Below are 24,230 nucleotides of genomic sequence, written 5' to 3' on the forward strand. Positions count from 1 at the left end.
AAGCGCAGGGACGCCCCGCAGGAAGCGGGGCACGGCGGCGCCGCCGTAGCGCTGCCGCGGTCCCGCACGGCCGCCCCTGAGTCACCGGAGCGGCTTGTGCGGGGCCGAGCGGCGGGGCCGGGCCGGCACCTCCTCTGCCCTGCCGTGCCGTGCTGCCGGTGACCCAGAGAAGCACAGCACGGCCGGAAGAAGCGGCGATAGCGGCGCCTGCAGAACGTGAGCGAAGCCGTGGGGGAGGGGCGGCGAGCGGGGCGGGCGATGCTGAGCGCTGCTGTGCTGTGCTGCTGCCTGGCTGCGCCCAACTACGGCGGGGTGCTGTTAAGAAGTCCTGTCCGCCAAGAAAGGGGACCCCGTTCGAGAGCTCTTTTTCTTGGAACGAGGATTAAAATACTGGTCTTTGATACAGGGGTTTCGTTGCCGTCAATTTTGTGTTGTCTGCAGGGAGTATTGTATGATTTTTAAAAAGAGGTCAATCTGGCATTGCAATTTCATAACTTAATTGGCAAAACTGATCTGCATCTGCTTATTGGAAAGGGCCATGATGCTAATTTTAAAACACCTAAATAAGTGTTTATTTTGAGATTATATAATAATATCATCATTGCTTATCACTACACCTAATGTAAACACTACATGGTGTGGTAAGCAAAGTCTCATAAACAGCAAACACTATTTATATTTTCGTCTTAAGTAGGGTTTTAGATTTTAATTAATGATTATAATAGCCCTGGTAAGTATTGTTGCAAACTGCGGAAAGAGGACCTAAAGTTCAAGTGCTTTTCAAAAGCACATTTGATGGAGATATAGTGGACCTCATAAATGCTGAGTTGCCACTTCGGCTAATAATTTTTACAAGTCAGGTATGATTGGTTGTTCCTATAGAATGAAGCAACCAGAACAAGCAATTAGCTTCTGGAAATAGTTTCAGCGACCTCTTGTCACAAAGTAATAGTAAGATTTGATCTCAGCTTTGGGAAGACCTGTATATGGGGACATATTCAGATTGGTATGCACGCAAATGACAAATCTGTATTTTTAAAAAGCAAATTGGTATAGCCCAAACAAATTACTCTTACGGAATTTCACACAGGTTCAATTATTCAACAAGTTCAACAAATTCTTGTTCTTTAAGTTTTCACAGTACCATTCTCAGATCAAAATTAATGACTCTGGTTATTCAGCCAGTTTTAAAGGAACAAAAATCCCTCCAACAACCTAGGAGCACAGCTTTCTTATATTGCTGTCCTGCATCCTGTGTATCCCTCTTCTATGTGCTTGCACTCATACTTTCCAAGCTGCCAAACCTCATGGGAAGACCAAAATCCTGTGTCTTGAACCTCTGATACAACTGATAATCTTAGTGAAAGGGGAGTGTGAAGGGGATAACCCAGAAATAAAATAATTTTAGTGGGGTAAAATTTTATTTTATTTGCCTGACTGTGGTAACCAAATATATATTTTAGTGGTGCCTGATGAACAAAACAACAGCTGTCAGGTTCTGGAGACCTATTTGCATCTTCAGAGTGGAACTTAAGGATGGAACACAGACTGGATGGAACACTGGCACAAAGCAGCAATTTTAAAAGCAGAGACACAGAGTGTTCTTTTCTTTTTAACCATCTGGTGTACTAACTTCTTTCTGGAGTGTTCACTGAAAGGCAGAGGCAATTATTCAACTGACCAATAGGAAAAGGGATGGGATAATTGCCATGAATGCATGTATCAGTCAATAACTGAGAGGAACTTCTACTTGTAAAAGAATGCTGGGTAGCATGTGGATAACTGTTGATCTTCAGTTATAGAGTCCCTTTAATTTCCAACAGATTCAAAGATCACACACAACTGCCCTGTAAAAACAAGAGGCAAAAACAATCCTACTTGTCAACAATGAGGTAAGTTGCAAGGCTTTTTAGATTAAAATAATTTACATTCATATTTTCAGGCATAGCATTTGCACTTTGGAAAAAAATGATTCAAAATTCTGTGAAAAAAACCCACAGATATTCTCTCAAAAACTATACTTGTTTGGCTGTCCTGGATCACTGAATTTGATCAGAATTCCCTGCTGAAAGTCTAGAAATTACTCACAGAATAACGTGAGTAGTATGTATAGATGAGTAACAGTATTACAATAATATGTATAGAGGAGTTAGTAGCAAGCTTAGAATGTTCATCTTATATTCAATTTTACTAATCTTGCAAGTACAGGAGGAGAAAAGGAAAACTGTATGAAGTTCCACAAAGAAAAGTGCCCGATTCTGCACCTAGAATGGGACAACCCTGGATGTGCAGACTGGGGAATGAGAGGCTGGAGAGCAGTGCCACGGAAAAGGACCTGGGGGTCCTGGTCGATGGCAAATTGAACATGAGTCAGCCGTGCCCTGGCAGCCAGGAGGGGGCTGTCCTGGGGGGCATCAGGCACAGCATCGCCAGCTGGGCAAGGGAGGGGATTGTCCCGCTCTGCACTGATGCAGCCTCACCTCAAGGTGGTTCTGTGCAGTTTTATAAGAATAAAAGAATACAATATAAGAAGGATATAAAGCTGTTAGTGTCCAAATAAAAGCTGCAAAGATGGTGAAGGGCCTTGAGGGGAAGCCATCTGAGGAGTGGCTGAGGTCACTTGTCTGTTCAGCCTGGAGAAAAGGGGTCTGAGGGGAGACCTCACAGCTGTCTACAGCTTCCTCACTTGGGGAAGTGGAGGGGCAAAGCACCGATCTCTTCTCTGATGACCAGTGACAGGACTTGAGGGAATGGCATGAAGCTGGGTCAGGGGGTTTAGGTTGGGTATTAGGAAATATCTAACCATCCTAGCCAGATGGTAGTTGGGCACTGGAACAGACTCCCCAGGGAAGTGGTAACAGCACCAGCCTGACAGAGTTCAAGAAGTGTTTGGATGATGCCCTCAGGCACACGGCAGGATTCTGGGGCCTCTCCTGTGCAGGGCCAGGAGTTGGACTTCAGTGATCCTTGAGTCCCTTCCAACTCAGGATATCCTCTCATTCTGTGAAGAACATTTGAGGGGCTATCTTTCTAGAAGCTGCTTTTTAAGAGCTTCTGTTTAGTTCCAAGATCACGAGGATCCAGAAACCTCTGCCTTAAACTAAATCCGCCCTTACAGCTGGTAGGTACCACCTAGCATCTGACATTGCCATTTTCTCATGAGTTCTAGATGTATCAGTTCAGCTGTTGCTGAGATTGTTGCATTCCTGTATTACTCCACTTGACATGTTTCTTTTGCTCCACCTGTGTTGTAACCTTAGTATGATCAGCATCACATTTTTTGTACTATCGTTATCAAGCATATATACAAACTATTGACAAAATGTCCAGCAAATCAGTTATAGAGATTGTTCCTTCTGTGTGGTGCCTGAGCAACAGAAAGAGAGTGAGCATTTTGTTTCCTCCTTTCTGCCAGAGCTTTTGAGAAGGCACCTTCTCTCCTTTTTGCTTCCCAGTTAAGGTAGAGCTCCTGCAAATCCTGAAAACATTGAATCTCTGTACAAATTTGCTTTCTACTTTCAGCTGGATAGATTTGGTGAGGTGCATAAATGATCAATCAAAAATTAGTTCTAAGAAAACAGGAAACAATGAACACTCTGAAGAACTACTCTAGATTTATTTTCACAAAACAATGAAATCCAAAGTTAACCAAAAAAAGTGAAAAGCAAGTGAACATAGAAACTGAGTACCAGAAGCACCTGTCTCAATAGTTGAAAGTAATTTGCCAAAGTGCTGAAATCCTCCTTATTTACTTACTTAAATGAAAATCTACCTAATGTTTTGGGAGTTTTGATCAAGGGAGAAAACTGTACACGGGTTTAATGACTTCCTTTCCTGTTACTTGTTTTAAAGGTGTTTTCACTTCTGTAAGCTTCCAGGAAGAGTTATGGGAATCCGCCTACTGCGTTTCACCTCTGTGGTGATCATCGTCTTGCTTCTTGTGGCAGGTGCTTTAACAGCTTTGCTTCCCACTATCAAAGATGACAAATTGCCCAATTCAAGAAGGGAACCAAAAACCCAGAGTCAGTCTGCCTTGGATTCATTCACTCTTATTATGCAGACATACAATAGAACTGACTTACTGCTAAAGCTTTTAAATCATTATCAAGCAATCCCCCACCTACATAAAGTAATTGTTGTGTGGAACAACATTGGTGAGAAGACACCAGAGGAAATGTGGAATTCCTTGGGGCCTCATCCTGTCCCTGTTGTCTTCAAAGTTCAAACTGTAAATCGTATGAGAAACAGGCTGCAGAATTTCCCTGATCTGGAAACAAAAGGTAATCACAGTTCATATCACTATTACTAATAATATTTTCACGTTTGAAATCTGAATGCTAAAAGAGAGGTCATTGAGTCATACTGTGTAATAAATCAATGGATCTTTTGGGTCGTTTAATAGAATGTGGGTAGTATAGAGGAAACCTGTGTTAGGAGATCAGATGCACACCACCACCAGGCTGTCAGTGAAGAGTAATGGGAAAAAAAGAGGAATGTCAAATGCATTTCAAGGGCTTTTGCAAGTTCTCAATTTCCTTTGTGAGGCAGACATGGGTAGTTCAGCTTCTCTTCCTTCTGTAGCATAAACTGAAATTCATAATGCATGTATTTGTTGAGTCTCTGCACTAATCTGGACTTAAGTCATCTGGTAAAGACTTGATTTAGTCCATTCCTCTTAAGACTAAGTTCTCAAGCGTGTTGTGCTCTTCCGAGAAACTTCCCTCCCTAGCTGTCTGGCTTTCTATCTCAAATTATGCATCCTTTTAGTTAAGAGTACTTTCCCCAGTCTCCTGGGTATTCATCTAAATATTCTTCCTAAGCTCTTTCTAGGAGGTGTACAACAATAAATCCTGTTTGTCTCAAGTGGAAAAAAAACCCCTATGTTGCATTACAGACCTGACCTTACTCATGATTAGTAAAGGTAATTCTATTTACTGCCCCCTTCCTAACATGTCTGCTAGTCCAAACATATGATTTCAAGGAAGACACTGGAAGCTTCCAACTGCCCAAGTGTTTTACTTACTGTAGTAAGATCTGTGCTGACTGTAAACTTTCAAAGCTTTAATGCGTCTGCAGTTCAAATCTAAGAATATCCTTCCTTTTCCACTTCCTGGTAGTCTTTTATCTAAAACTTAAGGGAAAGAGTCTTCTTTCTGTAGTTAATAATAGTGAATGTTGCCTGGGTAATTTGTTTAACTTGCTTATGTAGAACTTTCAAGTAGTGAGATGAGTAAAATTTTATACTAAGGAACCCTTATAAGTCTCATATGCTAAAGAAAAGCATCTAACTCTATTCTAGTTGTATCTTTACACAAGATTAGTAGAATTTTAAATTGCTTTGCCAAACACTCCCAAGTTTTCTAACACCTATCTCTCCAGCTGTACTACAGATGATCAAAGGTTGCTGAGTCTTGTAACAGCCTGGCAAATAATCTAAAACTTAGGTTTGGTTCCAGTCACCACAAAGCTGTAACCTTGCTTTAGCTTTGAAATCTAATTATTTTTTATCAATCTACTTTCAAGGAATTGCAATTCAGCTTAATAGTTGTAGAAATTTTATATTCAGTTTTTCAAATATTGTGCCATATATCACGCTCATGTATTTAATCTTCTGATCAATTAAAAGTTTTTCTCTTTTTTTCCTCCCTTCAGCTGTTTTAATGATGGATGATGATACACTAGTCAGTGCTCATGACCTCGCTTTTGCCTTTTCCGTTTGGCAGGTAATGTTTGGCATCTTGGCAGGCAGTATTTGAGTTGCAATTGAGAGTAATATTTTTAATTAGAGTAGTACTGTATCATATTGTTTTGCCATTGGTTTTCTAGATGTCAAGTTAGATTTTAGCAAGTTCGAAGTGTTGAATAGTAGAAATTACAAGAATGTTCTTTAGTAGTAGCTATATCTGTAATCTATAACTTTAAAATTTTAACTCTTACTCTACAAAACCATGAAGTTGCTAACTGCTGAATTTATTTAAATGTATAGTAGTCTGTGTGTTTTGTTTTGCAAAACACAACAAATTGTCTGTAAAGTTATTTTCAGTGCCAAATACACAGCTGCCAATTGTGGCTGGATGTTTTGTTGGCACTATGTGATGTGGAATGAGGCAGACAGTCAGTTTCGTGAAACTGTATTTAATTGCAACATTTATGCAGATCAAAGGACCATATGCCAACAACTTAATTCTTTCCTGGCAATAATGTTGTCCTCCTTTTATTTAAAAAATGCATATATCTCTCTTATGACATACTTAAGTGAACCCCACACTGTGAAATATGTGTTGAATTTCTTTTTTTCTTTCAGCAATTTCCAGAGCATATAGTGGGATTTGTTCCTAGAAAGCACATTTCTACTCCTTCAGGCGTATACAGCTATGGCAGCTTTGAATTGCAGAACCCTGGATTTGGGAATGGAGATCAGTATTCTATGGTGCTTATCGGCGCAGCATTTTTTCACAGTGGGTATTTAGAAGACTTTCAACGGCAGCCAGAAGCAGTGTACGCCTTAATAGATGAAACTCAAAATTGTGATGATATTGCCATGAATTTTCTGGTAGCCAAGCATACTGGAAAGCCTTCAGGAGTGTTTGTGAAGCCTGTTGATATAAGAAATTTAGAAAAAGACACTAACAGTGGCTATTCTGGAATGTGGCACCGAGCAGAGCATTTGTTACAGAGATCCTACTGTGTAAATAAACTGGTTAATATTTATGATGGCATGCCCTTAAAATATTCTAATATCATGATTTCTCAGTTTGGTTTTCCTAATTATGCCAATCACAAAAATAAAATGTAAGCAAATGAATTTAAGGTGTTAAATGTTAAACAATACTCAGTGAATTGTACTGAGTTCAAGGAGAGAAGAAGGTGTAATTACTGCATCTTGGCCATCCCTCTTTGTAGCCTCTGATTTTTCTCCACTAGGCTTTTTATGTATTTTCTTTCTTTTCTAACTAATTCACAAAGGTAAGTTTTGAGAAAACTTAAAGAATATATAGTCATGCTTAGCTGTGGTAAAATCATACTCTTTCCTTAAAACCTGAAAAGCTACTCTTAATTAATTAGGCCAGTTCTTCAGAAACATGCAGACAAAAATGCAATCCTACTCTTCAGATCTTAACGTTTGGATTTTTTCCTTGAATATACAGATCTAGTCAAATGAGGTCTAGGCATATTTTTGACAGTTATATGTTGAGATGCTTCCTTGCCTTCCCACTCCTCACCTCCTCCTACCCAGTTTCCAGTGAAGCTGTAGAAGAGCTACAGTGAACTGCTGGCCAGGCTTCTGGCCTCGTGTACAAAACCCCTTTGAAATCTGTATATAAGCTACTCGGTGTTCTGAGATGTTCTTGAAGCTGCTATGAAAGCCAGAAGAGTACCTCACCTTAATCTCAGATAGTCTTTAAACCATTGCCTACAATATCTACTCCTGCTGAGATAATGGAAAATGATCTCTGATGTGGCATTTTTTTTTCTTATTGATTTGCCTAGAGTTGCTGAAACACTGCAAGCAGCTGAAAGGTAAATCCTAGTAGCTGGAAATACAAGAAACATGAATACAAGAAATACAAAACTTATAAGCAGCCAGAAGAAATGGACGGAATGTTACTTATTAATATTCTCTTTAGTACTTAGTCTTATTTTAGTATTTTGCATATATGTTATTACAAACATCCACCCAGGAAAATCCTCAATTTGTTAAAAATTTCTTATTTACAATTCCTAGTAAGAGCAGGGTGTTCAACATTTATTACAGTGTACATTTTGTAATTTTACAGGTCTACTGGGTTTTTAGCTACTCTTTCAAATGAGTATTTACTTTATAGTTCCTTTTTTTCTCTGTTTCTGGTGGCTATGACAACAGAGTTAAAATGTACAATAAAAGGGTAAAGCATTACGGAAAAAAAAGTATTTTAAGGTACAGTGATATTTGACAGGGATGTACTATTATCAGTCTCTGAATTCCCTGACTTTATAGCAAGAAACAGAGCTGCTGTTAATGACTTTAGTTAGATTGGGACTCTGTAATTCTGGAAACCTGATATTGATATAGACAGGGCAAACCTTTTCCAATGAAGTTGCAGAAAGGTTGGGCCTTTTTTTTTGTGGTATGGAGAATAAAAAACAGTGATTTTCCTGGATCACAGAATCAGATTTGGCATCCAAAGCAGATTTAGTTTCATCTGCATCAGCTTTTAATTGATTCTTAGAATCAGTTCAAAGGTAACTGTGGGCAACCAGTAACAGCTAATACCTAGTATAAAAATAGCATCTGCACAAATGGTGTATAATTTTATCATTTTTTGTAATAAGTTAGCTGAACAAACAGTGAAAAATATGACAAGTTCTTTACAGCAGGGCGTGAGTCTTTGAGGGGAACGAAGAATTCTTTTGCCTTGTTCTATCAGTATTAAAGGATTTGATTTCTGTTCAGTGAAGTCTTCCTAGTACTATTTTTAAGTTTTAAAGGGCAGAATCTTTAACATGGCAATGTAAAGTCTGCTTAATTTTGTTGTAATAGTGAAAAGTAGTTTTTAATTATTGTGCTGTAGTGCTAAGTAGTATAAAACAGGTCTATGATCTTTCCAGAAAAGCAAATTTCCCAGTGGTAGTTTACTGTATTTCATTTACTTACTCATCTTCCATGATTTCTGTTCTGTGCAATATCAGCTAGAGTTGTGAAGACTCACAGTTGTTGTTAACCTTTTTTTTGAAATGTGAAACAAACTGTCAACCCAGCCAAATCTTAGTTTTGGGCTCTTTGTTGGAGCGAAGGAGTTGGTTTGGTTTTGGGATGGTCTTTTGTTCTTCTGTGTCAGTGAAAGAATTAATAGAACAAGCTTTTAATTATACTGTTAAATTTAATTTGCACCATTGTCAAATAAAGTACAGAAAGCAGACCTGTGATGTATTTATTTTCAGACTATTAACCAAATTTTTCAGTGTTAAGATATGTAAAGTAAGTTCACAGTTTGCATACTCATGAGCAGCACCAAGATTTCTTTTTTAAAAAAAAGTGTACTTTCTGGCACATTCATTCATTTAATTTAGGTGAGGCCTACTTATGAAGGAGGAAAAGACATAAAAAAACCCAACAGCCTTAATAATTTAGTCTCAGGTAGGAAAGGAAATACAAAGATAAGACTTAAGTTCCAGCCATAATTCACTGTACTTTGGAACCAAAAGGGGTTGTTTGCTTATTTTTTAAAAGTGGATTTTTTATCCCTTAGTCGTTATAAAAGTGCCTTAAGATTCTTTAGTGAAAATACATTACCAAAAAATTGTATTTTAAACAAAATTATATGCATGTGATTATTTCTTCTGAGAGATTATCTATATGTCATTTAGAAATATTTTGGAGTCCAAACAATCATCACCGCCTCTGAATGTTCTGTTGAAATTACTGTTAAAGCAACACAGGGTTTTAAACATGGTATCTAAAATATATATTTAAAAATCCTTGACAAAAAATCAGGATATAATGCTAAAATGATACAACAGGACAAGAAAATTGCTTCTTTACAAAAAATACCACAAGATGTCACTGCAGCCTTGATATTTGATCTCAAAATGAGTACATAGTATTGATTAGAATACCAAAGTTATACTAGTTGAAAATATTCTTAAAGCTAGCGTTTTACAAAGTGAAATTCATTAACTAATAGCTACGAGACACAATATTGGAATTGAAAAAACACAGATTATTTTGCACGTATTTTTACAGGGAGGAAAAGAAAGGTTAGTTTATTTCTGATGCTTACAAAGGCTGCAGCTAATTGCCACAAATGAGAGCTTTAATGCAACAAAAACAGTTTTGTAACTTTGCAGAAGACATATAAGCAGTATACAAACATTTTACAGCTGGGCTTCAGTTTCTAATCATATTTGCCTCCTAGATTCACCAGTCTAGCTAGATGGGTTTACATATTTTAGGCTTTAACACAAACTCTGTTTCTAGAGATTCTGGATACTGGATAGGAGGCTGTAGACTGTTCCATCTTTGCTTCTGTTGCCGAAGAGAGCGTTGCTAAGGCTGTTTCAACTATGCTCATTCAAATTCCCCTTAAGAAGAGTGCAGCACTGACTGAGAAATGTGTTACATTGAACTGTAGTGAAAGTCTGAGTAACAAAGGGCATTAAAAAAACTGCAGTTCTGGACAATATACCTTAATATCCCTTCTCTTTCATGGGATATAGTACCCCTTAGAGAATTGCTTGTGAATAAAAAAACACCAATGAAATACTTGATTTTGTTAAAGGTTACACACAAGTGAAAGTCGTAAAGAAAAACAAACACTGATTTCCATGGAAAGCAAATACCCTCCAACAACCTTTATTTAATTTGCTGCTACATAATATTGCAGTCTCATTCTTGTAAGCATCTTGTATGGAATAGTACTTACTACTGAGAATGAGGTTTTCTCAGGTTTCAGGATCAGGCACAAACAGGGGCATATTTAGCATATTCGTTTTGGAGCTTTTCAAAAAAAGTTGAAAAAAAGCAGTGCAAGAACATAGGTACGAAGCATTAGAATCAACACAAAAATTAAATGAGCAACTACAAAACAGCTGAACTGTTTCCTGTGTCCTTCGCCTTATTTGTAAAGCTTTAAAGATTATCCAGTGCTTACGACACCACATAAAAAACTTAAAGAGTCAGAAGTGTTTCACACTCATGTTTAGCCTCATTAGCAGACACACCAGGATTAATTATATGAACTGTGGTTACAGTAGGTTATTTACAGTGTTACGGGAAGATGGTGATACTAATGTGAACCTCAGGGCTGCACATGCCTTTAAACAGTATCTTTTAAAGGTGTTTCAAGAGTGGATTTTTTTGTTTGCTTGTTTGTTAGGGGGAAAAGTATCTTTTTTCCCCCTTTTCTTCTCTCCTCAAGGAACCTCTCCTTTGCAATCTTTTGCTTTAGTTGTAAAACTGAGGCGGACCGTCTGCCCCGTTTGGCACTTACCAGATCTTTCTAAAGGGGAGAGGCGGAAGAACGCGCCCACAGCCCGAAGCAGCGCGTTAGAAGAGCTCCGTGCCTCAGGCGTGCGCAGCGTCTGCTGCTGTTCGCAAGCGGCTCCCCAGCACAGCCAGCCCCGCGCCCGAGGGCGGCCCGCACTGCCCCGCCGGGAAGCGGCCGCCGCGGGGGTCCGGGGGCGGGGCGCTCCCCGGCGCGCCGCCAGCTCATTGGCTGCAGGCGTAGGAAGGCGGCCTCTGATTGGTCAGCCGGCTTGTCTGTCACGACAAATGGTGCCCCAGGTAGCGCAACGCGCGCTCTGCCGGTTCTCCCGTGCCTGAGACGGCCCCGCCGCTCCGCTCGCCCCCGTCCGGAGCGCGCCCGCGCTGCTGAGGCAGCGCTCCGGCTCAGCCCCGCTCCGAGCTGTACGGGACACTCGCCCGGTGCCCGTGGGGCGCTCTGCCACGGACCGCCCCCGGGCGGGGAAAATCAGCACCAGCGCAGCGGGGAGCGGCGGCGCTGCCCGGGCAGGCGGGGCGGAGGGCGGGGCTGTTCCGGGCGCTGGGCCGCTGCCTGCTGGAGCAGGGGCGCTGCTGGGCTGGGGAGCGGGGGGGCCGGTCACTCGCAGCGCCAGCCCTGGGCCGGCCGACACAAAGGCTCCGTAGCGCGGTTGCCAGAGCGCCGCCGGTCGCTTGGTAACTGCCCGCTGCCGCTTTATCCGGGGGCGTCTCCTGGCTGGGGGCGGGGTGGAGCTGGAGTCCCTGCGGGCGCTTGCCCGCCGTGTCCCAGGGCTCATTCTCGGCTCCGCTCCCGCTCCTATGCGGGCTGCGGCCGCCGTGCTCGCAGCACCGTGCCCGGCGGGCGGCCCCTCCGGGCAGCGGGTCCCGTCCCTGCGAGCGCGCCCCAGCCCCGCCGGCGCTGCCCCGGAGCGCCATGAGCTCGGAGCCGCCCCGCGCCTCGCTGCTCCGCGCCCTCTTTAAGATGGAGCCGGCGGCGGCCGCCTCCGAAGTACTGGGGGGAGCCTCGGAGTTCGTGAAAGGTGAGAGCGGGGCGGGAGCCGCCCTGTCCCCTGCCCGCGGGGTCCCGAAGCCTCCCCCAGAGAGGAAACCCCCTGGCTTCTCTCCCGCCCTCCCCGCCCCGGCTTTGCTGCGTGCCCGGCTCGGCCCCGGCCCCTTTGCCCGGCAGGTTCGCGGGCTGCCCGCCCCGGCTGCCGCGGGCACCCCCCGGTGCTGCTTTCCCCGCTCTCTTGGGCCAGGCGCGGGGCCGGCACCTGTTGCTGCGCGCTGCTCGATGGGTCGGAGCCGCTGCCGAGGGGTGGCCGGCAGGGGCAGGGCCCGCGGGCGGAGCGGTCCCGGCGCTCCCGCCGCCGCTCACGCAGCAGAAAAAGGAGCGGCAGAGCCTCTTCCGCTCCGCGGTGACAGGCGTGCCCCGGGGCGGTGGCCGGCTGCCTTCCCTGTCCCACGCCGTTCCTCTAATCTGTCTTTCAGATCGGTTGTACTTCGCTACTTTACGAAATAAACCGAAAAGTACTGTAAATACCCACTACTTCTGTACCGATGAGGAACTGGTCTATGAAAAGTAAGTGTTGTGGTTTGCATATTCAAAGTAATCACCTGAGAGTCTCCCCAGCACACTTTGATATATATTCTATAGAATATTTTTGCCCCATTAAGTTACTTGCATAGAATATGAGCGTGAAGTTTGTCCGAATGTATTTATTTATTAGCTGAAACTACGTTAACAAGGTGACTCTTTAAAGAAAGACCCACAAAAACAGCTGCAAGGCCAGTTTAATGGCTTAAATTGTGGGTGAGCTAGAACAAGGATATCTGAGCCTTGTAGGATGTGTTTAAAACATGGAGGTCTATTAGGACTAATTGCACTTTATTGAATGTTGTCTTAAATAGAAGACTTATTTGGTATGAAGAGATAAACAGTAGTTTGTTTTATATTTCCTGTATTTTCCTGTATAGAGAGTATGGAGTTTACAGAATCATAAGAATGCAATGCTTAAATGTGCTCTTGAAGAGCATCTGCAACTTTTTTTATAACTCTGGTTTTATTAGAGGGTTTTGAGATACAAAAGCCATCAGGAAGTGCTATCTTTAGAACAGCAGAAAAAGTCTTTTATGTGAAGTAAAAGGCTCATGTGTTTGTAAGACACTGACTGCACATAGAAGGTAAAAAGAAAACGTGATTATAGTTGTGAATACTATTAAAAGACATAAAAAAATTAAATAATCACTGTATGCTGTGGCTAAAAAGTCGATACTCTGCCCTGCGTTCCCAGATCAACTGTTTCCCGTGTGATGATATGTGTCTATCTGCTTGACACGGGGTTTGCTGCAGCAGAAGTGAAACAAAAAGTGTGTTCCTATTTTAAGTGTAACTTGTTTTCCATATGTTTTGAAGCAATTGTGAGCATGAGCCATTCTTACCTCCTTTCTCCAGTGACCAGTACTGCTTCTGTGGAGATGTAAACCAATATTCCTTAGTTTTTAGCTTACTTTCTGTACACAGCTTGTAGTTTCAGGGTATCTTTTCTACACGTTTTTGAGTCTTTCTGATGTTAAGCTGTGTGTCATCTACTGGAGTTCCCAATGGTTCATTCTGAAAGTTGACTTTTGTAATGGGCTGCTTGGGTTGGGAGTAAGTTCCTTAATGATCATTAAGGAATTTTGATTGGAAAGGACCTTGGGAGTATCCTAAGGGAGGGTTGACCTAATATTAAAGGCAGAATTCAGCTGGGGAAGGTCCTGAGTAGTTTGTGTTGTATGAAAGTGTTCCACTTTCTTTAAGAAAGGAAACTTGTATCTCTTCTTGACTTCTGTATTATGTTTTAATTCTTAATGTGCTTTTAGGAAGTGTGAAGGAATCTTATGTGGCATTTGATCTTGTGGGTAGGAAGGGGGAGCAGTTCTGTACTGTTAGTTACAGATGACTGTACTAACCAAGGCCTGTAACTGAAGTATTTTGTGTGAGGATAGTGTCATATTAAAAAAAAAAAAAAAGTACTGAGAAATTTGAAGGGGGAGGAAAGTAATTTTCTTTAGCATGTAAAGGAAAATCTGTAGGTATGTTCCTTAACCCAGTGTTAACTACGTATGAGGGTGTAACCTGATGCCAGATATAGTTACCAGGTAATGGAAAGAAGCAAAGTTTCCTTTATCTTCTAGGGCACATCTAAAGACTTTGAACACGTAACTCCTGGTGTATGTTCTGAATTGATGGTTCCTAATCTGTTTGGCCCATTTTAAAGTTGTTGTCCTCTATCTGATACCATAAAGATACTCTCCCTTTTGTGCTCATAAAATGCTAAAATGTGATATGAGGTAGAAAATAAGTGACAGTTACCAGGTGGTACCAAGGACTTGTGTAATAACCTTTTACATATCATTGCTAACCTTTCCCCTGGTATTTGTACTGCAGCACCCATCCCTATCAGTGTATGCAATATTTGGTAATAAACCCATGCCTGGTTTTATTTTTTTTCTTTTTTGCCCTCTCATATCCAAGGAAGTTTATATGGTTTCGGGGAAGTAAAGGCAGGTGTCAGTAGAGTTACCATTTTAATGTATATTTTTAATATCTTTCTGAATTTGGAAATCTAGAGGTAAATTGGGGAATAGAATGCAAGACTCAGTTCTTGGGGAAGTACTAATTTTTCTATAGCTTCCCTTATGCTCATCAAGAAGCTTGACATCAGTCTATTGTCTTTCCCAGGCTGCCCACGAAGTGGGGGGCCTGACAATAGGGCTGGTCTGTGAGTAGTAGTAGAGCGTAACTTTAGTACAATAGATCAGATGGTCTCCTCACTTCCTCAGAAATGCAGTCTTCTTTCTGAGAAAGTGATTAGAAGTATTTGTTGCATGATAGCAAAATAAATATTTGGAAGTGAGTTTTGAAGTGCTGTAGCTCAGAACAGTGGTTTGCAGAGTCTTCATGGAAATGGCCTGCCTGGGTGGTTCTTGTGGTCAGAATTCCACAGCCACTTTCGCTTTTTAATCAAATGAGTTGTTCAGAGAGTTCCAAGGAGGAGGATAGGAGATGTCCACTCAGGCATTAAATCCTGAGCACCTGGGAGGTATGTAAGTAATTACATTCATACAATTGTTTATTGACTTAACTTTGCTTAGATGCATCTTCATAGTGACAAGACAAAGATACTTCATTGTGCTTGGAAGTAAACTGCTTTTCTTTCAGCTCTTATTCTGTTTAAATTGCTTTTCTTTGGGCTCCTATTCTGTTAGCTTGTTACAGAATTTTATTTAGCTGACTTTACAGAGGTGTCAGTTTGCTTCACGGAGCAGTATCTGATCTGAAAACGTCATGAATATGTAGGTTTGGAGTTGCCTGATTACAAAGAGCCTGCTACTGGATCACAGAGTACTTAAAAACTCGCTGCCTTGCTTCCCTTTTTTTTCCCCCCCACTCTTGAAGAGACATAAGGAAGCAATTTTGTACATTAGTACTATACCCCTTTTATTAAACAAAACAGCTGTAGTGCTAGATTTGATGGTTTGGGAAGTTTGGGGTTGACTTGCTCCTGTAGCTTGTCATGTGATTTATCACTAAATTATACACAAAGTATGGTTATGTAATCTTGAGCACTTTAGCCTTCAGTTCTCACTTGAAGTTTTTAACCATTCTAATGACTTCATAACACTGTCTAACTTAAACATTCACACTTTAAAAAGATAATAAAGACATTCTTAAAACCATTTAAGCCTATCTCAAATGCTAGCTGACTAGGAACTTGCTAGTAGAACTGTCACTATTTCAGTTAAATGTGCTGCAATTTAACCTTGAACCTATTATGCCAGGGAAATGGTATGCAAATGCCTCTGTTAAGAGAACAGGAAACCTGAATGGAATGATACAATTCTGAAATATCTTCTTTGATGGTTCTGTTTCTGTAAGATTTTCTCCGAGTCTTTCTCAAACTCTCTGAGGTTCCTCCTGAGGAAGTGCACTACTTCTTATAAGGGAACACAGTCTTTCAGGATTGTGTACTACAGGTAACTATTACTTCAGAAAAATGGAGTTAATGAGAAACAATCCATCTTGATGAAGATTGTCATTTGGCAAATAGACAAACCTTGCCTTGGCAAGAGCTCAATTAATGAGTTAGGCACTAGTAAGAAGCTTTTTATTCTCTAAGAATAGCGTCTTTCACATTTCACCTTCCAGTAAGCAGATCTGGGTTGAGAATACTACACTTGACTGGTTAACTTGGCTTTCACATAGTTTATCAAAGCAACTTTTAATGTCTTTTTTATTTCTGAGAAGTTTTCTCAAGCAAAATCAGAATTAAATAACGTAAAATGGAAATCTCTTACTGATGAATTATAATGGCAGCCTTCATAAATCATACTGCTTTTATTCAGTCATTTGTTCTGACTTTGGATCTCTTGTATAAACAGTTTTTGCAGATCTAATCTCTGACATTGTGTAAGCAGCTGTAGAAGTAGTAAATATGGTAGTCTCTGTATATCGTGCTTTACACTAAAACTTTCTTTCAAGCTATGGTATGCTACTTGCCCATTTCACAGCAGTCTTCATGATAGCTACTTCAGTTATGTAGCAACAGAGCAAGACTCAAGTGCTTAGCTGCAGCAATATTAAATGAGTACTGTTTCTTCTACTGCATGTGTATATGCAAAGAAGCAGTTTATCTCTCCTGTGAGAAGAGTAAGGGTTAGCCTATCGGGTTTTGCTTTGGTTAAATGCTGCTTTTCTGTGCCTCTCCAGTAACAGTACTTGCACAGGAAACCTGAACTTCTCCATCTTTCTGTGGCTTAAATCATTTGAAAGGAAAAAGAAAACTTAGCATTGTTACAACAGTCAGAGCTGTCATTTCACACAGAAAACAGGGAATTCCTTGTTTGCATCAGTAATTTTGAAGATTTGACCTTGACTATTGGATGACCAAGATAGCTTAGTAAAATGAAGTCCAAAATTAAAAAAAGGGAATTTCCTTAATTTTGTACCTATACGTTGCTTTACCATTTCTGTCTTTGCTTTTTATAAGTAAAATATAAAATGCATTTGCCAGTAGTACTGAGGAGTTTTTTCTTTTGTTTGCAGTAAAAGGGTACCAGGATAAAACAGCAGCTTTCTAAGCTCCAGTTTTATATTGGATGGGAATGTAGCTTGTTTAGGAAACCGCTTAGGTGCATCTTGGCCTCTGCTAAGATGACTTTTTTTCCAAAGAGACTAGGCTTCTGACATGACCTGAAGGTTCTTCTATAGGGAAACTTTCTATGGGAGAACCTCTTCATTGATATTTTGGTTTTGATATCAAGGAGCATTGGATTAAAAAATCACGTATCTGGAATAAGTATTTAATTATGTGTAATTTAGATCTGTGAGTTGTTGGGTTTTGAAGAATCAGGATCTTGAGGAGGATTTGGAACTTCCAAGAGGAAATGGACTTAATACCTGGGCTTTTTTGCATAATCCAGGGCCTCTGCATTATTTTTACCTTTAGATATTTCCAGGGTTATGTTTGCTGTATCATCCTTTGTCTGTTCAGAAGCGTGCAATCCCTAAGTAGCATTAAGCATTAGGGATTTTGTCTCGGCCCGATTAAGAAAGCTCCTAACAATTCACGTGTTATTGGAATCAGTGGACTAGAGGAGGAAAACAGTGGCCACCTTTTTTCGTGTGCTTGAGAAGTGGGGAGGAGAAACACAGTCCAGGAAACTGGAGTTGGAGAAAAAAGCCTGAATTGGTAAGATTTCCCAACCAGCAGTTAGGTTGTAATGAGTGTGCACACTGATCCTCTCTCACCCAGAGACTTTGTTGCATGTGAGATGTGCTCATCTTGTGGTTTGAAGCAAGTAGCTGTACTAATCAGTTGGCCACTTCTGCAACACCTGGCTCTTGTATTGTTGAGTGGCCAGGCTCAGAACCGATGCAGCAAGGCCTTTAGAGGGTAGTAACCTGAATGTTCCTGCGTAGAAAAGAGGGAGGGAGGAGCAAGAAGGATGAATCACTATAAGAGAAACAATCTCATTGCTTAATTTTAATAGGAAGCTGGACATTTATAAAATGCTGAAAAATTTGAGAAGTTTTGCAGTTATTTCACCAGTTTCTTAGGTTTTAGCTTTTGACTTAAGTAATTGCAAGCTTGGTAGGGGCTCCTGTTTTGGCAGGAAAGTGGCTTTATATGATGAAAAGCCTTCAGTAAGGCAAACATTATACTTTAAGGAGTCCTTGTGCTGTAGTTCAGGGATATGTACTCCAGAAAATGATTGCAGTTATTAAATGATGCCTCTGTTTTCAAGTTACCAAACCAATGACTGAATAAGGTGGCAAGCAAGAAACCTCATGCCCTTATTGGAAGCGAATGGCAGTACAAAACTACTGCTCTGTAGGGAAAAAGTACCAGGCATGTGGAGTAAAGTATAAGTAATGCATTTTATCTTTGAAAGATGGTATCTTGGCCTGATAGATTGACTGATGTTAATACGGACCTTAACAAATTAGGGAGATGGACGATCACCAACTGTATGAAGTTTAACAAGGGCAAGTGCCAGATTCTGCACCTGGGATGGGGCAACCCTGGGTGTATGGGCAGACTGGGGAATGAGAAGCTGGAGAGCAACATTGCAGAGAGGCACCTCCGCATACTCTATGATTCTGTGGAGGTTATCAATTCAGTTAAAAGTCTGCTAGGCTATAGTATTCCTTCATTGAATGGCACCATCTAATAATTCAGGATGGCAAATCTGTTTCATTTTTCTCTGGCACAAGGGTCGAGTGCTTAGTAAGAAGTGGTGTTGGCATTCCGAAGTGCTGGTTCAGGCTTGAACTGACTGATGGCACCTTCATGTGGCATCCCATGGAACTGCAGTTGGAAACGACTTGTTACTAAGGGGTGTGGGCTGCATTTCTTTCACCATTAAATTCCCTGGAAGAATTTACAGTAACTGTTTGCATGGCAGAGTATACCCATGGGCTGGCCTTTCTAGGGGGAAGACCATACCTCTGATACAGTACAGCAAGTGCCTCAGATATTATACTGCAACAAAGTACAGGTAGGAAGAAATGGTTCTAGGAGTCTAATCTACAGAGAAAACAGATACCAGAAACTTTTGCTACTGCTTCCAGGTGGCATCATGATGGTATTTTTGAAGTAGAGTATTTAAATGTCATCTAGTATATTCTGGGGTTTTGCCGCTTGGTTTGAGAAGCGTAATGATAGCAAGTCTCCATGGGATGAGGGGGAAGAATAATTTAAGGTATCATCTAAGTATTTGATTAAAACAAAATACAATTAAATGTTAATTAATACCATACCTGCCTTTTGTTCCTCTGATTTCCACCTCCATTGTAAATGACTGTCTCTCTAACTGGCTTAAGCTTCAGAGACATTCCAATTTCTTACTGTATTTAAATGCTTTGTTCAAATATCTAGAGGTAAAAGAGATGGAAGTAAAATGATACTGGATTAATTGTTATCAGTGACTCCTTGACTTCTCTTATGTTGATCTTCAACTTTTGCCAACTAAAATTCTTTATTCAGATGGTGACTTGGTATGCCATTTCATCCCCATTCCCTATATATACCCTGCCTATTTCCTATGTTCCACTTACATTCACTTAAAGTTGTGGTCTTAACGTGAAAATCCTTTGGGTGAATCAGGATCAAGTGTCACTAGTTCAAGTATAAAAATGGCCTTTTATAGAAAAAGTAATGAGGGTGCATAGGATTAAATCCTTCTGCTTAAACATGTCAGAAACTGTATTTAGGTCCAGGGATGTAAATTGAAGAAAGATTTTGTAGATCAGAGCTCATTGACTTCAGTACAGAGCCTTGTATTATCTTTCAAAGAACTCTTTTGATTTGAAGGTTGTAAAGCACATTTTTAACTTAGCCCAAATAAAGAAGGGATAATTAACTTATTCAGTTTAGAGGTATAAAATGGAGAAGGATTATGTTACATGCATTATTTTAACTTTCAGCCTCACATGTCAACCACAATGTTTTATCAGCAAAGTCAATGGCTGGTTTATACTGCCTCTGTGGTAGTAGGGAAATAACTTGGGACGTGCCAGTGGTTTTCTGTATGGGTAGTAATGCTGGTGCAGCAGTGACCAAAAGTGCCTTTCCTTTGATTGTGTTTGGATTCTGAGAAATATCTTGTTTCTGCAGCATAGACAAACAGTGGCAGTATGAGAGTCTTAAACTCAGGTACTTCTACCCCCACTCTACCATATTAAGAGAAGCGCTGGATTCTCAATGGTAATCAGTGATGGAGAAATAGTCAAAGATTGTGCCATCTTTAACTTGGTGGCTGAGAGAAGCTGAATAGTTTCATTTTGTAGAAATACAATTACTTCCTGGATAGACTCAAATGTGTTTTATCCTTATATCCCCCAAAATAGTAATTTGTCTTGTGGATAAATTTGAAAATTGGTTTTCATGTACTTTTCCTACACTGATGTTTGAATTAATTTAATCACATGGAAAAGTAGAAGTGGGTATGACTTCATATTGATGTACTTCAAATGAATCGTAATACATCTTATCGTAAAACATGGCTGTACTTGTTCAGTTCTTTAGATGAGCTGTGTATTCAGTTACATCTTTCAGATACTTTGCTCACAATGGTTTTTAAAAAAGTATTCTGTATTACAGTAACTATCCCATTCCATATTTTTCCACAAGACTTTAAAAAGTATTTTTCCAAAATAATTTTAATATCATAAGTTTTACTCTTCATCATATATTTAAGTGAAAGAATGCTCTAAAATTGATGGAGTAAGATAGGGTGGGGGTGTTTGATTCAAGTTAGTGCCGCTGTGTGGGTGGAGATGTTAGGAAGCTTTCTATATGACTTTCCTAGTAGCTACATTCACTCCAGTGTTGTTAGAGCTCCAGTTTTAACTTCTTGTTTGTCCTAACTCATACTTGTCCTTAGAACTTTTTATTTCATCTCTATGAAAAACTGTATGGAGGGTTTTCTTTTAAAAATAACTATTGACCGTATCTGGCAGACTTATCTCTAAGAGAAGATGAGGAATTCTGAAGTTAAACCCTGCTTTACTGCTACTGCAGTTTTCTCTTGGTTTAGTTAACTTCTGTCCAACCTGCAAATTAAGTTCTAGTAGTTGAACAGCTTGGTCTTTTTCCCAGCTAATTAGCTTCTGTAATTACATCATAGTGTTTTGTGCTGAACTGAATATTAACCAATACTTGTATTGTTACTTGATGTTGTAAAGTAGATGATAGTGAAGTAGCATTGGTGTGGCAGGAAGGCTGCTTGTCTTAGTGATCAACCTAATATGATTGTCTCTTTTTGCACTGGTCTTGGCGTTCTTGGTTGAGAGAATGTGGGGAGGATGATATCAATGACGTTATAAGCACTAAAAAGATAAAGCACTCCTAATTTGGTTTTGTGTCTGCACAGAAGGGGTGAAGCCAGAAGGCACCTCTGCAGATATGTAATGCAACCTGTGGGCTCAAAGCAAGGCTGAGAAGAGCAGGTTGTTCAGATCCTTGTACAACTTGGTTGTGACTTTACAACCTCTCTGTGCAATTGCTCCCCAGTGTTTGACTGCTCTCAAAGTGGAAATTTTCTTTTTATATTCAACTGGAAAAATAAACCCTTTGCCACGGGGAAGAAAGCTTGATAGGTACTGCCATCTATCCTATCTTGTAATTTCAGTAAGTTCTGGACATACGGTCTTTGAATTGTAATTCAAAGACCGTAAATCCAGAACAACTTTTTCCTTTGTGATTCCCCAAATAGAATGCATTCAGATGCCAATGGCTTGTTTTGTTTGTCAGTAGGCAAGAAGCTTCCTGTCTCTTTTATCAAAAAGGCTTATGGCAGATCAGATTAAAGCAGTTTAAGTAGTTGTCCATTCTCACTGTAATTCATAACGTGTGCTTCAATAAATTTGCATAGCCCATCAAGATTAAGATTTTTATGCACAAAAGGAGAATTACTGGAGGACACGACATTTGCAGCTTAAATTTTGACCAGTTTTGCACAATTGATGGAGAGGGAGCTCTAGAAGAGTTTGCTGTAAGTTGCTTGCAAAAAGGCTTCTGTTACTTGTAAAGGTGCCTATATAGAGGGTTTGCTAGGAAGAGCACTGTGAATCACTGCAAGGAATGCCTGTTGTGCAATAATTTTCCTGTACAGACTACTGCTACTAACTCTTACCTTAAGGCCAGAGAGTGTTGCTTCAAATACAACACAGTTTAAAAATGTAGAAGTGAGAAACAAGAACAATGAGAAGTTGATATTTAGAACAGGAAATAATAAATTAGAAGAGCAGCCCATAGGTGAGGGGAGGAAAAAAGGAAACATAATTAGATTTAAAGTGTGTATGTAACATCTAATCTCTGGAATAGCGAAGGAAGGGGTATAAAGAAATGAGCTTAAATTTCAGACAGAGATCAAGACTAGATGTTACTACATAAATTTTATCACCCATAAGAAATTCTATTTAGCTTATTCTTGAGAGTATGTAATGACATATTCTTATCTTACGCAGTTGTAGAATCTTTAGGATGATATCAGCATGGTTTAAATGTATATCATGTCTTCAAATTCTTCAGTCTATGGTTTTGGCCAAAGCCAGACTGGATGTCATGGGATGAAGAAAAAAATTCTATAGTTAGTGTGTGTATATAATGGGAAAAATAGTTACTGGAATACCTTAAACTGAAGCTATAAGTAAGTTTAAATTAATTGCTCCTATTGTCCTTTTAAATTAATCAAGAAAGGACTTATCTGTTGTTCCATGTGTATTGGCTACTCAGTATCCTTTATTTCCAGCTTTAATTATCAACGACATGCATGTTGAAATTTGCTTAGCTCTTTTGTATTAATAACTCTGGGCTTTGGTTTTTTTCCCCAGTTTCTACGGAGATTTTGGACCTTTAAATTTGGCAATGCTATACAGATACTGCTGTAAACTAAATAAGAAATTAAAGGTAAGCTTCATTTAAAAACAATGTTCCTGTATTTTTGTATTTTCAAATTGAAATAAAATTTGCCAGTTTGAAAGTGTTTATTAGGTGCTCATTAGCTAGATGGTTATTGCTAAGGATTATTATTAAGGATGTTCTTTGTTCCAAGTTTGTTTCCCTCTGAAGAGTGGAAGAAAATAATATGCTCTCATTTTGGCTTAGGAGGTGAGGCAGGTGACTGAAGGCTTTGTTCATCTTTTTGCATAACCTTAACACCTTCAAGACAATAGTAACAAAAGCTTCTGCTCGTGTCACGGGTTTTCAGCTAATGAAGTGTGTATGCTGGTCTGAATAACTGAAAAAGCAGGTACTCAAGGAAGAAAACATGGGTCCTGAAATCACACTTTTTAAAGTAAGCCTCAGTGGAAAGGAGGGTGGGGGGCAGAGCAAGAGAGAGAAGGCCTTGGTACTATGAGAGCACTGCTAGGCAGTAGGTAAAACATGGGTGTCTTATCAACACAGTTTTGGTCACAAATCTAAAGCACGGCTGATGTGGCTAAACCCCAGCTCCATCTCAGCCAGACCCACTGAATGTTATGTACAGCTGCAGACTTAACCTTCTCCAAATACCTGTGAAGAAGTGATTTTCAGCGTGTATAGAAAATCCATCAACTGCAAGAATCGAAAGATGTTTTAATTCCAAAATGCTAATTAACGTAACTTGTGGGCAAATAGTGAGGAAGCCCTTCACTAAATATTACAGATTTAAAATATTAGACCTATTACTGAAAGAAGGGGAAAATAGGACAACAGATGTGATTGCTTTGGCCACTGTTAAGAGGGTCCCTTTATGGAAAATGGCATTATGTCTAGGTGCACAAATAAAACCCTTAGTTAAGATGACTCATGCTACCTACTGCTTTCAGGGGCATGCTGAATTCCATGTGTTCTTAAGAGGAGGCCCTGCAAACTGAGGGACTTGTAGAGTGCTATAAATTTCTTGGGAAAAAAGGAAGTGCTTCTAGTGAAAATTTACATTGCTTCTTAGTTTAAAAAGATATTTATAAAGATAAAAAGTTAAACTCTGCTATTTGCTATTTTGAATGCCTGTGCTCATATTGGGAAAACATTGGATTTGCCATTTGATAACACCAGAGACCTTATAAATACATTATCACCCTATTCTGCAGTGCCACTGTCCCATTCAAATGCATGACCAATGATTCTTACTCAGTAGGAATCTATTTTTTTTCACCTTAATTCTGCTGTGTGTGACCTTATATTTGAGTTATTAAAAACTGAAGAATGTTTGCTCTGTGAAGCAGTTTCTCCAGAGA

At 40.1% G+C, this 24,230-nt stretch overlaps 2 protein-coding genes across 9 annotated transcripts in view; both read left to right on the forward strand.

Annotated features, from left to right (window-relative positions):
* The first annotated feature begins 1 nt into the window (after position 1).
* On the forward strand, positions 2–8,900 carry EXTL2 (exostosin like glycosyltransferase 2). Of its 2 annotated transcripts, XR_004241930.1 has the most exons (6): positions 2–216; positions 1,824–1,892; positions 3,853–4,280; positions 4,821–4,921; positions 5,653–5,723; positions 6,305–6,521. XR_004241930.1 is itself a non-coding variant. In XM_032118717.1 (5 exons), exons 2-5 carry the CDS (start codon positions 1,888–1,890, stop codon positions 6,794–6,796), a joined length of 996 nt encoding a protein of 331 aa, XP_031974608.1. In that variant the 5' UTR covers positions 13–216; positions 1,824–1,887; the 3' UTR covers positions 6,797–8,900. The 2 variants fall into 2 exon arrangements, 1 of the variants encoding a protein (XP_031974608.1); XM_032118717.1 differs by lacking the exon at positions 4,821–4,921 and having other exon boundaries at positions 13–216; positions 6,305–8,900.
* A 2,646-nt stretch (positions 8,901–11,546) lies between these two features.
* The window catches only part of CDC14A (cell division cycle 14A), a 53,182-nt gene continuing 40,498 nt past the window's right edge, over positions 11,547–24,230 (forward strand). For 2 of the 7 annotated variants that reach the window (XM_032118712.1, XM_032118711.1), the window contains exons 1-3: positions 11,547–12,000; positions 12,449–12,539; positions 22,842–22,917. In XM_032118712.1, coding sequence (XP_031974603.1) covers positions 11,895–12,000; positions 12,449–12,539; positions 22,842–22,917 — 273 coding nt within the window. In that variant the 5' untranslated portion in view covers positions 11,547–11,894. The remainder of the gene's footprint in view (positions 12,001–12,448; positions 12,540–22,841; positions 22,918–24,230) is intronic. The other 5 variants (XM_032118708.1, XM_032118709.1, XM_032118705.1 and 2 more) reach the window with 3 other exon arrangements.

This window comes from Corvus moneduloides, chromosome 9, assembly GCF_009650955.1.
Source record: "Corvus moneduloides isolate bCorMon1 chromosome 9, bCorMon1.pri, whole genome shotgun sequence".
Classification (NCBI taxonomy): domain Eukaryota; kingdom Metazoa; phylum Chordata; class Aves; order Passeriformes; family Corvidae; genus Corvus; species Corvus moneduloides.